This window comes from Sminthopsis crassicaudata, chromosome 1, assembly GCF_048593235.1.
Source record: "Sminthopsis crassicaudata isolate SCR6 chromosome 1, ASM4859323v1, whole genome shotgun sequence".
In the NCBI taxonomy this organism is placed as follows: Eukaryota; Metazoa; Chordata; class Mammalia; order Dasyuromorphia; family Dasyuridae; genus Sminthopsis; species Sminthopsis crassicaudata.
The window spans coordinates 745,276,091-745,289,406 of record NC_133617.1 but is presented as its reverse complement, the minus strand read 5'-3'; the positions used below and the strand labels follow the sequence as shown (position 1 = coordinate 745,289,406).

General features: G+C 38.0%; 1 protein-coding gene across 1 annotated transcript in view; it reads right to left on the bottom strand.

Annotated features, from left to right (window-relative positions):
• The window catches only part of TASOR (transcription activation suppressor), a 74,652-nt gene that overhangs the window by 4,915 nt on the left and 56,421 nt on the right, over nt 1–13,316 (bottom strand). Inside the window, 5 exon segments of the mRNA XM_074284422.1 lie at nt 1,121–1,229; nt 3,362–3,521; nt 4,116–4,238; nt 7,305–8,263; nt 11,989–12,048. Of these exon segments, the coding sequence (XP_074140523.1) occupies nt 1,121–1,229; nt 3,362–3,521; nt 4,116–4,238; nt 7,305–8,263; nt 11,989–12,048 (1,411 nt within the window).

The following is a 13,316-nucleotide window of genomic DNA, read 5'->3' as shown; positions in this document are numbered from 1 at the left end:
GTACCCCTGCCTGGCTCTCCCTTCTGCTGACCTCCCTGGCTGCCTCTCTGACAGGAAACTGCGGCCCCAGCCCTGCCGATCACTTCCTCTCTCAGTGTGTGAACCTTGTTCGGATGCAGTTGTCAGTTCATCACCTCCACCACTCAGCTGGAAGCTAACCCTAAAAGCACTTTTCAGTCTCTCTCTGTCCTTGGCACTCTGTCCAGTGCTGGGCATCTAGCAGGCATGCCATGCTCACCAATTGACTGGGGACCGGGCACGCACCCGCAGGCTCATAAGGCCATGGCCGGAGCTCCAGCAGATGATAGCCTTTCCTGGAATGGGGGTGCCCATGGGAGGTTAAGGTGAGATTGTACAAGGAGGCTCAGAATCCTTGACAAAGGCCTTGGCACGACTGCAGGTGTGAGGGGAGGGAAAGGAGAGCCAGTCATTGGGGTTGGCCAACAGAGATCAAGTCATGCCTTTTGTCAGTTTAGCAACTATGGGCAAGCAACAATCGCCACCATAATCTGCCCAGCCCCACCCCACTGGTCGAAAGGCTTTTCAGAAATACTCTAGACCAGTGGTCCTCAAAACTTTTTAAATAGGGGGCCAGTTCACTGTCCCTCAAACTGTGGGAGGGCCGGACTATAGTAAAAACAAAAACTCAGTCCATTTGCCATAACCCGGCGGGCTGCATAAACGTTTTCAGCGGGCCGCATCTGGACCACGGGCCTTAATTTGAAAACCCCTGCTCTAGACCAACAAAGGAGCAGATCTCAGAGCCACTAAGGGAAACTCCCCTTGGAGGAACCCTCTTTAGGGAATCACATCACTTACTTCATCATAGAAGGCTAAAGCATTCCCATTATTTGACACACATAATTAATTACTAACGAATCCAATTTTGTCTTTGTGGGAGTTTCAAAACCATGAATTCAAAACAAAACAAAACAAACAAACAAAAAAAATGCCACCTCTCTTCCAGGGCTATTTTCTTAAGGCCAAAAGCAGTGTTTCCAGAGAAAAAATAACTTTCTCCCTCTCTAACTCCTAATTTTTTTTTTTTTTGACTAAAGGCAAAACCTGAATGATATCAATAAACTCACAATCAATATACTTTTTGTTTTCTAATACTTACCTGCCCACTTCTTTGAGCTTTTTCTGGATTTTACAATGGATTTTCCATTGCCATTTGCCATCTGGAGTATTTAGTTCTTCAAGAAATGCCAAGAACCGTTTTAGTTTTTCTGTTATAAAGAACAAAAATAATTCAGTTAATTAGACAAATTATAGAGAAACCAAATATCTTGCATTCACAAACTTTCATTTCTTTCCCCCTGGATAGTTCTAAGAAGCAGCATTTAATTCCAGGAGTAATCTGAACCAGGTCCTGGAGATGGCAATATTGTGGCCAGAGCATCCTTAAGTACACGCCTAAAGTGGCCAGGCTAGCAGGGGTCAGTGCTGCCGGTCCATTAGGCAGTCGGGCCTGTTTGCACCCCAAGTGTTCCAGAACATGGCCCAGAGCATGAGGCGAGATGAAGGACACTGGAGCTAGTCCTTTAGAATAAGGACGTAGGTTACAGGACTTCTAGTGACACACAGTGATAAAAAGGGGAAGGGAATACACAATAATAAAGCACCCACTATGTACCAGGCACTAACTAAGCACTCTTCTCAAAAATCATCTCATTGGATCTTCATAACAGCTAGAGGTAAGTGTCCAACACATGGGACCAATGACTGAAAAGAGAGAATCACTCACAAGATACACATGATAGTGGGGAAAACAGAAAGAAAACCCATCAAAAGGCCAACAGGAATCCCTTCCCCCACACTCTTTCCTAAATGTCAGCAGCCTCCAACTGAAAAAATTGAACTGGACAGGACCGCCTGAGAAAGGCACCAGCAGCAGAGCACAGCAGGGCGCTTTGCAGGAGCCCCCAAGGACCAAGATCCCCACAAGAAGCTCTCACTATGCACTAAGGCAGCCTGGGCTGGTCAGAAGGGATGGGGAGAGGCAGCTGGCCACTCTCTTACCCAGAGAGACAGAGACATCTCCAAGACTCCAACCAGAGCCTCTCGAACCTTGGAGTCACTGGGAAGAGAAGCCCAAAGGCATGCCACTCCCTTCAATGGCCCTCTAACCCAGATGTACCACAGCAGATGTGGGGTCCACCCAGTTATCAGCAGCCCAGATGGCCTCCTAAGACTTATCTAAGAATGGGTCAGGGGATGTTGGGGGGGTCTCACTTCCAAAGACCAGAATGACAAGTATCTATGGAGTCCACCTAGCCAAGGAACAAGAATGCTCGCAGTACCGGCCCACAGGGATGTGGGGAGAACCCAGGCACTTCGTCATGGCGAGCCAGGCAGGAGGGAGAAGGGACATGCAGAAGGAGCGATAAATAAAACCTGCAGCCTCTTCAAATTCTCTACAGACAAATGCCCAAAATAAGGGTAAGGACAGGTCAATGGCATCAAGTAGTACAGCACAATTATTTCCCCAAAAAAGACTGCCAGTTATTTAAAAAGGAAAATAAAACAATAAAAAAGGAGGTAATGCATTCATATGAACTTCTAGTAAAGTAAATTCAGGAAATATCCTAGAAAGCATCAGGGTGATGAGAGGGGAGGCTCCAGGACCATGGAAAAGCTAAAATAAGGATCATCAAAAACACATCATAAACAGAGAATAGGAAACGCTATCCTAGGTGACGTGGAGGAGGCTATAAGAGCTGACCCCAAGGTTCTGAGTACGTACCCACTGACCAGACTCTGCACCTTCCATGAGAAGCGCCAATCTACCTCAACTTGTGGAGTTTCATAATTAAGACTGCTAGAGCATGATTTTTTTTTTCCCCAGCTATAACTCTTACAGATTTTTTTGTCAAGCCATAAAGGAGTTAGTTATACAGCTAATAATAACAGTAACTAGCAACTGCTATATATTATTTCCATTTTATAGGTGAGAAGTGGAAGCAACTTGCCTAGAATCGCATAGCTGCCGAGTGTCTGAGGTCACAAGGCAATTCAGATTGTCCTTAGGTCTAGGCCTCTATCCACAGCAGTGCGTGGTGACAAGCCACATTAGGGCAGAAACCCAACCCCAAGGACTATATGGTTTATGGGAGCCAGCTATGAATGAGTTATCAACAACACACCCATCATACACTATTGGGGGAGAAGCATAAATGTTAGATCCATGACCAAAAGGACAGAACTAAAACTCACCAAGACAACGCAGCCGGCTACTACATGGCAACAGAGGTACAGAATGTTGAGAAAAGATTAAAAAGCAAAAAGTCTTGAGGAAGACTTAAAACTGAGTAAGAAGGCAAGCAGAAGTGAGAAGTATTTTAAGAAATAAAATTCTTACCAACTGTTATCGCTTCTGGATTTAGAACAGATTCATCAGACACAATAAAACCTCCAGAAACAAACAGTTCATTGTATGTGTGGTTTTTAACATCATCTAAGCTATCAACTCCAGCAAAACTAACACAGGAGAGCCTCTTCAAAGTCACTAAGCCAGGAACCTGTTTAAAGAAAAAGAAAATAAATTACTCACTGAAATGCAAATGTGAAGGGGCTATGTAATGAAGTCTATTAAAATCTACAAAAATAATTTTAACACAAAAGTGAAGTTTCTATGGGACTCCAGGCCATCATCTAAATTAAACACAATCTGACTATCTATGCCCATATGTCTCTATCTATGTCGCCATAAAGATCAATGGACAAACATACAGATATATCAATAAGTAAGCAGGCAGCTAAGGCATGTGATCAAATTGCACTGGAGGAATTTCAAAAAATTATTAAACTGATTCTAACCTCTAAGTAACTTACAATCTAGTAAGTCAGAAAAATAACAGTGTAGTATGACCAAAAATCTCAGGGAGGAAGTGACACTCAAGAAGAGTAGAATGCAGCAAAGTAAAAAAAAAAAAAGGAGGCCATTTCACAACTGAGGAAGAAAGGCAACTCCAAGATGATGAATCCTAAAACAAACTGCAACAACAAACCCACAAATGTCTCTGTATTTCACAGATTAACATTTAACAATAGTTTGACAAAGATAGTAACAAATTATTCTTTACAAAGTTGGTACCACTCCCTAATAGGCCTACCTTGTGAATGAAACTTGCAATATCTTCATTTTGAATAATGATCAATAGTTTATCTAATGTTGATCTTCTTTCCAAAAACTGCTCTGGATGACATTCTGTATTGCCTAATTTGATAAGGTATTCCTGTTCAAGGAGGGAAAAAAATTAGTCTGAAGAAGGCCCAAATTTGCAAGGAAAAATCAGATAGGAAGTGCTAAGTAAATCCCAATATCACAAAAAGTTGTATAGACTTATGAAATGTTCAGCGAAGCATCAAACATTGGAGTCTACCCCTTGACTTGACAGAAACCCAAAGCCAGAGGAAAGGCAAGGATTAAAATCTCCTTCTCCTCACTTGGAAGCAACTTTTCTTAAGGAACCATCTGAAAGTTTCAAAACTCACCTAGTCTTTATGACAAGATTTTTCAAATTATCTTTTACTTTTTCTTTTTTCAGGTTATTTCAAAGAACAGCAAAATTGTCTCTAGAAGGAAAACAGTTCCAGGCCCAAGGAGCTCCTCTGTTCATCAAACATCTTCACAACTTTGTGCAAAGACTGGGCCCCAGAAGGCCACAGGGGGAGAGCTGGGTCCTAGCTGCAAAGCCACTTCAGTCTGGAGCCATGAAAACTTGGACAAGAAACTCTCCAAAAAAACAATGAGCAACTTTGAGGAGACTTTCCTTTACCGGAGGTCTTCTGATCAAGGCTACACAGAATGGGCTGTAATCAAGCTGCTTCAGCTCTTGAAGTCAGTCTAGCTAGCTATCTCAAAAGTTGTGATTCTATTACAATCATCTTAAGTCATGAAAATTCAACAAAAATTCAATCTGTCTACCATTTGGAGATTCATTTTATTGAGAGGATTATACCTTTTCTTGCAATTTTGCAACAGTCCTTGGCTGAAATAATTAAAGCTTTTAATGTAACCTTTCATTTTCATACTATCTCTGGCAAACAAAAAACATACTTTTTCCCCAGTTATGTAAATAAATACAAAACATGTAATTATTTGTCTCATGACAGAACAACATAAATGTGACATGAGGAAGAGACTAATATTTTCTGATTCCAGTGCTTAAAATCCATTAGGCTACATGGGGGAAAAGAAGCAAGCAAATCTATTTGCTATTTTTCGGTAATTTTGGCAATTAAAGCTCTACCAGTCACCTCTATGCTGTTCTAATACCCCAAATCCTAACAACTGTCCTATTTCTCAATTCTTACTTGATTCCTTTTTCTAATCAGGCAAGTGGGGGAAAGTAGGAAAAAGAGTTTGACTCTGAGGTCTACTTCCAATCACCCTGGCAGCATCCCAGCAACAACCATAGCTGGGGGCCAACTGGAAAACGGGTGGAGTGGAAACAGCACAGGTTTTGAGTCCTGGCTCTGCCACTTAACTAATAATCCAATCATACTGAGAAAGTCAACTCAAGTTCTACGAGTCTTAAGTTCCTTAAAAATATTATTATGGCCTCAATTATGTAAAGAGCTTTATAACCATAAAACAAACTAAAAGTTTTAAGACACTATAAATGTTTTATATAGCTAATGCCTTAACATATAAGAGTACTCTATTCAAGTACATGTTCTATATAACAGATAAGCCAAAAAGAATTTAAATGGTGCACTTTTATCCTCATAAAATAAAAGATTAGAGTTAAATATGACATTTGGAGGTATTTGATGATCTTATAAGGTCATCATAAACACCAGTTATGGTTTATACCAATGTAGCTCTAAAAGAAAGTAATTTTAATCACATTAGTCTAGCATTACACTCTAATATTCCTCCTGGAATTTTTCTTTCCTTTTGAGGGAATAAATCCTTGAAAAGAATCCCCCTCAATTTTTGCTCATTTCTCTTGAAAGCCAAGTTGTAAAAATGATTTCAATTTGTTGAGATTTTGCAAAAGACTGAAAGCATAACTTTTGATAAATCTATTCAATATGGGAAGGTTATCCTTCTTAGAACAAGAAAATAATTATTCTAAAGAACATTTCCTATATACTATATATATTCCAATATATTGACTGACTCAGTTACTTCTTTAATGCTGAGAGGTTCTGGTGTGGGAACTCCCTACAAAGAAGCAGATCCACAAAGAACAGTGGACTCTTGCTCAAAAGTCCCAGAGGTAGAATATGCCCCGGGGTCTCCTGACTTTAGGGCTGCTCAATGCTGCCTTTCACCTTAAGGATAAGTTTTCGTAAATGAAAAGGTTAGGAGAACAATTTTTATTTTCTTCATTAAATAATCCTCCCAAGGTCAAAAAGTAAAATGAAATCAGTTTATCTCCCACAAAGATTAACTATAAAAATGATAAAACAAATTCAAAGATGTGCGATGCAATCAATCCCAGGGTTCACAGGTATCACCTTTCCTGCAAAAGGTACATCAATCAAAAACACTTCTCTATATTGAACTGATAGGAAAGAGGGAATTAAAAGTTTCCTGCAAACCCCAAAGAACTGGAATCTTTTACTAGAAATGACTAAAAATAAACTTTTCTGCATATAATTCTTTAGAACAAAACATTAATTTAATAACATGCACTTTTTCCCACATAGTAACCATGAAATGACCCATTAAACACAAGGTGGAGGAGAGCTGTGCTGGACAAGAGGGGCAGGACCAGGGCCAGCCCTGTTATGTCAGAAGAACCCAGAGGTACAGGGGCAAAGGAGCCGACATCTTCTAAGATCCTTTTAGCCTCCCCAGCTGCCTCAAGAGTGAGTTGGGTGGGCTCAGCCCTGGCCTGGACCCAGCATCTCTGTTTGTTTGGTTTTTTTTTTTTCCTCTACTGTGAACAGCCTGGAATGTGAATGGCTGTCAATGCAAAAATGAAAATGAGGTTACTGATAATAAAATCATGTGAATGCTTGAATAAGTTAAAAACATGCAAATATAAAAGATCATGGTATTATCTTATATACTTAAACTGTCACAACTTATATAAAACAAAGTTTATCACTGGATTATTATTTTTAAAGGTGCTTTTTTTTTCAATCTGTAGAGAAAAAAACTAGACAAAGATTTAAAATAGCTTTTACAAGAGTTTAAAGCATTGTGACAAAATAGCATTAACTTGTAGAAAGAAATTAAGAAAATTAAGAATCTGACTTTAAGAATTTCTGATTTCAAGTTCTTTATCTAAACCAAACCCATATTTGTATTTTCATATCTCTGCAATTTCTTCAAGTGTATTTACCTTTATTTCTTTGCAAAGCATACTTTCTTCTTCTTCATGAATATAAAATTTCACAGTATTTTTCTGGACATCTTTCATGATTTTTACCAAGCTGTTAAACACTTCTGGCTCTAACTGGCTTATAAAATTTGACAAAGATGGCTGAGCGGAAATGTTTATGTCATTGGGTGTTTTGGAAAATTCTTTCTCCATGGATTCCAGGGTACCCTCACTAGAAGCCGTTTGGTCAGGCGTCCGTACGGATTCTGGAACCTGGTGAACTTGATCCATTTCTACTTCAGCCAAACCCAACGTGGTCGAAGAAGGCTGCTCATGAGAGTCGGTCTCTTTCTGCATAGAATGATGATGGTGAGATTCTGATCCTCGTTCAGTGTTGAAATCACTTGACGAAACTTGTATAACCTGATTTGTTGGAATATTCAACCCTATCCTTGTACAACTATCTTCAGGACTAATACAAATTGTAGGTGTGTGCTGGCCACAGGATAACGTTTTGGCAATGATAATGTTCAATTTTTCATGTAAGCCATTTACAAAGTCCTGAATACTAATTTCAGAGGCTTCAGAACATACATACGCAGAAAGTCTAGTTATTTTTTCTTGTGCTGAGAAGGAAGGTGTAGATATTCGACTGACATAGGAAATGTTTTTTTGTTTCAAAATCTCTTCTATTTTCCTTGAAAAAAAATTATATTCTTCTAACATTGTATTTTCTGTGGTTCCACTCAGTACATGTGTGGCTGCCAAAGGACTCTCTGTGGCTAGCACACACTGCTCCTCCATTTTCCTCCCCTGACTTTTGAGTGTCCCATTTCCTGGTATCCCCTTTACTGTGCCTGAAAATGGAGAGTATGGACACTGGTCATCAGAGCTCTTCTGCCTACTTATTACCCGGGGATCGTTAGGAAAGGCGTCCTCCGGTGGCAGACACACCAGCTGTTCTTCCAGGGATTTCATACCTACATAGGAAAAATTGATTATTATAAGAGCAAACCAAAAAGATTAATAAACAAAAATAAAAATAATTGGAAGAATTTTAAGGAAGACTAAGCTACTTTTCTTTACCCTGTAATAAACCCCCTCCTCGGTGCCAAATAGCACATTAGGCAATTTAAATCAAACCATCTTTTATCCCCCAAATTGGGAAATTTTTCAATATTAGTTTGCGTCTAAAACAAGGCACTTTTCATTCTAATTTGAGTCACAGCAGTAGATACCTAGAAAAAAATTTTAAATTCCAAGTGTGAATCTCAGTCATATTCTAGTTGTCCTATATGTGGCTGGACTCCAAATTCTATCAAAATAGCAATTCTGAGCAATAGAGGAAATGGCCTTTTGCCATTTTCATTTTTGAGTGGGAGAGAACACGCAAACTTGGCATCAGCAGCAGGCTGGGTTGGTGCCGAGAGGCTATTCTTTAAGCAGGTCTGCTCAGTTCTTTCAGTGTTTGCCAAGTCATGACAGCTATGGTCATCTCCATTAGTAATACTAAAGCACTGAGACAACTACCAGGTAAACATAATAAAATGTCCACTTTGTTAAGATTTTGTGTAACATGTTTGTAAATAAACTGACCTAAAAAACTCCAAAAAGATGAAGCATTTTTTAAACACATGTTTTGATATGTTCCAGTGAAGAAGATTTCCTTAAGTGAAATGCTACACAGTACACACCCATTTTTCAGAGTTTGAAAAATGTTTTCAATGAAAAATGCTGTTTTACATGATTATAAAAATACAAGCATCTCTTTATAAAGACTTAAAAAAAGAAGTTCAAAGTACATTCAAGCAGTCAATTTCATATTCTTTTCCAAAATTGTATATTTGGGATAATTATTTATCTCACAAACTCTGTTTTCTCTCAGTAAAATATTGGCTTCTTGAGGCTAGGGACTGTTTCCTTTTGTTGTTACATCACTAGTAGCGTGTCAGTTAGTAGACTCTTTAAAATGCTCCCTGCCAACCCGGCTGGCACTGCATGTGGAGGATTTTCTGCCTTCTCTATCATATCCCCAGAACCTTGTCACCAAAAACACTTCAACATCCTTCAGGATCCATTGGGTTTTGGTATCACACATCTTTCATCACCTTCTCCTCCTCTGGGGGGGAGTAACCAAGAACACCAAAAGCTCCATGTAAAGAAGGAGCTCCAGTAAGACATCTCCTTTTCTACACATCCCCAAATGGCTTTTCAGATTGTGGCTCTTCTCCTTGACATGAGAATGTCTTTCTTCTTCCTTCCTATTTGTATACCCAGCATTTAGCACAATGCCCGACACATAGCAGCCTCTTAAGAACATTACAGATAGATTGAGCTTTATTTTCACGAGTGAAATATTAATCCCTGACCACTTCAAAAAGCTTTCAGTAACTGCAGTTCTCTTAACTGGTGGCAAATGTTAATAAACTGTTAATCCTAGTAGATGTATGTCAAAGAAATAGAAGATCCTTCAAATCAAAGCCCTCAGTTTCATCAAATTCTTTCAAAATAGTTTAACCACATAGTAACTCCCTGTTCAAATTAGCACTTACCTACTGTACAACTAAAGTTGCATATTACATATGCATATTACAACAATATGTTTTATCTGGAATACAATTTTGAAGCAGCTGATCTGAATTATATTACTTTAATCTATATGCTGTCAGGTTTGTGGTTTAAGAAATAGTCTTGAAAATCAAAATAATTTTGCAGATTTATGAAAAATCAATTTAAGATTAATAAGACTAACTCTTTACTTATAAAGAAGCAACATTAAGTCTGAAATGCATTAGGATTTTATTATTAAACTACTTTCACTGGATAAAAAAATTTTATCCAATTCAAAATATTTTCCTCATAACTATCCCCTAATACACTGAATGCCTTACAAGATCACAACTTAAAACTGGAAGCTCCTCAGAGGCCATTGAAGTTCAACCAAGAAAAGTAGGTGGAACAACTTGGCAAAAATAATAGAGCAGAACCAGAATCCCAACCCAGTTCCTCCAACTCTAAAACCCGGGTAGTCTTTGTCTCTCCCATATTCAAGAACAATGTAAAACAGTGTAGAATCCATATTCAAGAACAATATAAAGCAGTGTAGAACCTATATTCAAGAACAATATAAAACAATGTAGAACCCATATTCAAGAACAATATAAAACAGTGTAGAACCCATATTCAAGAACAATATAAAACAGTGTAGAACAACTGCAGCTCATATTTCTATTATACTTTACACTTTGCAAAGTTCTTTCTCCATAATAACTCTGAAAGTTAAAAAACGTACTAATTTCACTGTGGTAAACAGTACAATTCTGTGATTTTTTTTATTTAACAAAGTGTCTGTGTGAATATTCCATCAAGGAAGAAAGTATAGAAACAAATTATACAAAAGTATAATTTCTCTAAAGGCAGAATCTTTTGAAGCACAATACCTAGGTAATAACTACAGAAGTGTTCAAGTATGATCCCATTTAACATGTTTGTTAAATATTCCTGTCCTTTCCAGGAACAGAACCCTCAAGATGTACTATGTTAAGTCTAATCTTCTTACTGTGCCTAGATTAAGAATCTAAAGAAGGTTTTCCCAAAGAAAACAGTTTAAAACTGTTCCAAGAGAAGTGATCACTACCAAAGTCTGTTCAAACCATAAAATCACTCATGTCCTTTTCCTCCAAAGCAGAATTTGATACTGAAGCAAAGCACCAAAAAGGGAAAAAAAAAAAAAAAAAAAGACAACATAATAAAAGGTCCACCATGAAATACTAAGAGAGAACACATTCTACAACTACTTCCAAAATTAACCAGAAGAAACTGAGTTCAGATAGCAGTAACTTTATAACTATATACACATACACACACATATATGTGTACAGACACATATGCATATCCCACATACTAGAGCCAGACTGAATTAGAGAACAAAATTAAAACAAAAGCAAACAAACTAAAAAAGAAAAAAAAAAAAAAAAAAAAAAAAAAGGAACACAATAAAAGGTCCACTATGAAATACTAAGAGAGAACATGTTCTACTACTACTTCCAAAATTAACCAGAAGAAATTGAGTTCAGATAGCTACAATTGTATAACTATATACACATACACACATATATATATGCGTACAGATACATATGCATATCCCACATACTAGAGCCAGACTGAATTAGAGAACAAAAATTAAAACAAAAGCAAAAAATAAATAAATAAATAAATAGATAGATAGATAAAAAAGCCAAAAACCCCCACCTCAGATGAAATTGAAAAGCTGGGACATAGAAAGTCCAAATTCTACTTTTAAAAAATATTTTAATTACAAGAGGAAGAACTTAAACATCTGTCAATTAAAAAAAAAAAGTTCTTAAAGCAACTGCTATAATGATGTCATGCTTTTTCATCAGTTCTCAGCAGAGTAAGTGTTCTTTTGTGCTGTTAACACTAGACAGAATCTGCTACAGATGAAAGAACTGTAAACCCTTAAAGAAAATTCAGATACTTCCTGAAAATATTCCTCTAAGTATATCTGAAAGTAGCTGATCATTATTGTACAAATCGTACAGGTGGTCTTTCATCACCTCTTGTCACTTAAGGACCCCTCAAAATGCCCTTCTATGAGGTTATTAAGGCCCAAAAATGCAGGCAGCAGTCCTGGAGTTGGGCACACTGTGGGGGAGAGAACAAAGCAAATCCACTGCCTGCTCACCTGGTGTCTGGTTATCCTCATGCTCCCCAAGTTGATCTTCTGGACTTCTTGCATTCCCTCCTGGGAGAAAGCAGCAGTTAGCATTTGTGGACTTTCTCCAAAGATATCTAGTAAATCTATTTAGCACCTTTCAGACAAACTAAAAGCTTACAAACACTATAAAATATTGCTTAAAATAATCCTATCGTATTTTCCTAATGGATAAGATTTAGATAAGATGTTCCATTGTTCCTTTCCAAGTAAGAAACACTTAAGGAGGTTAGATTTAATATTAAAGCCTAGAAGCTGACATTCAGACATTCTCCAAATGATTTTCCAAAAAAGAATGGGGAAATCACAGAGAATTCACCTGAAGAAAATCGAGATAGCAAAGTAACAACCGGTCCAGACAATCCTCTTGTTTTCAGTCAGTGAACCCAGCTTTACATTCTCTCTCAGGAGTGGGCAGCACACCCTCCTCTGCCTATGTCCTAGGGTCTCTTCCTTTCTGGTCAAGCCCTGACAGTGATTTCAATCCCAGAGGAGGTCATCCTCAGCATCCCTTTGTCTGAGCAATGGCTACATCATAGCTAGTCACTCTTTCTGGAAAGATGCCATTTTCCTTGAAAAGATTTATAAGAACTAACAATAAAGAGTAAAAAGAGGATATGGGGTAAGAGCAACTAACACCAGACCAACTTAAAGAAAGATAAACAAGAACCTCATTTTCATCAAGGATATCAAAGATAAATACATCCACAGCATAGCAATAATAAAGCTTCAATCTCCAGACTAAAAAAGTGACTGTTCTTTTAGCTTGCACTGAACTACTTCCTGGCTCTCAATTCAATTTCACTACGTAAAGTCATCAAAATGTAAAAGTATTTCTCTACGATGACTTTCTCCATTCAGAAAACAATTTCATTCCAATCAGAGGATTTCAAGCTAAACCATCCCCAACTTGATATGAACTTCTTCTAAAATGAGAAGATATTTCATGGTATGAGTAAGGACTTATATGGAACCTTTATTAAGAACAAGACTTCTGTCATCTTTTTTTCAGAGAACTTGCATGTCACTCTCCACAATCCAAAACCACAGTGCTTTGGCTCCTTAGTATCCATGAGTGCCTGACTTAGTGGTAAACACCTATCACATTTGGGAGCAATGTATTTATTGTCAAAGAGTCCAGCAACACGTGAGCTACTCAATGAGATAAGCATTCCTTATCTCTATTGCATGAACCAAGTCTTACAAAGCTGTAAAAACCTACACACAGACATCACTTAATATTTTATTAGAAATATCATACATTCAGAAAAAAAATGAGCCAAGAGGCAAACCCAGGA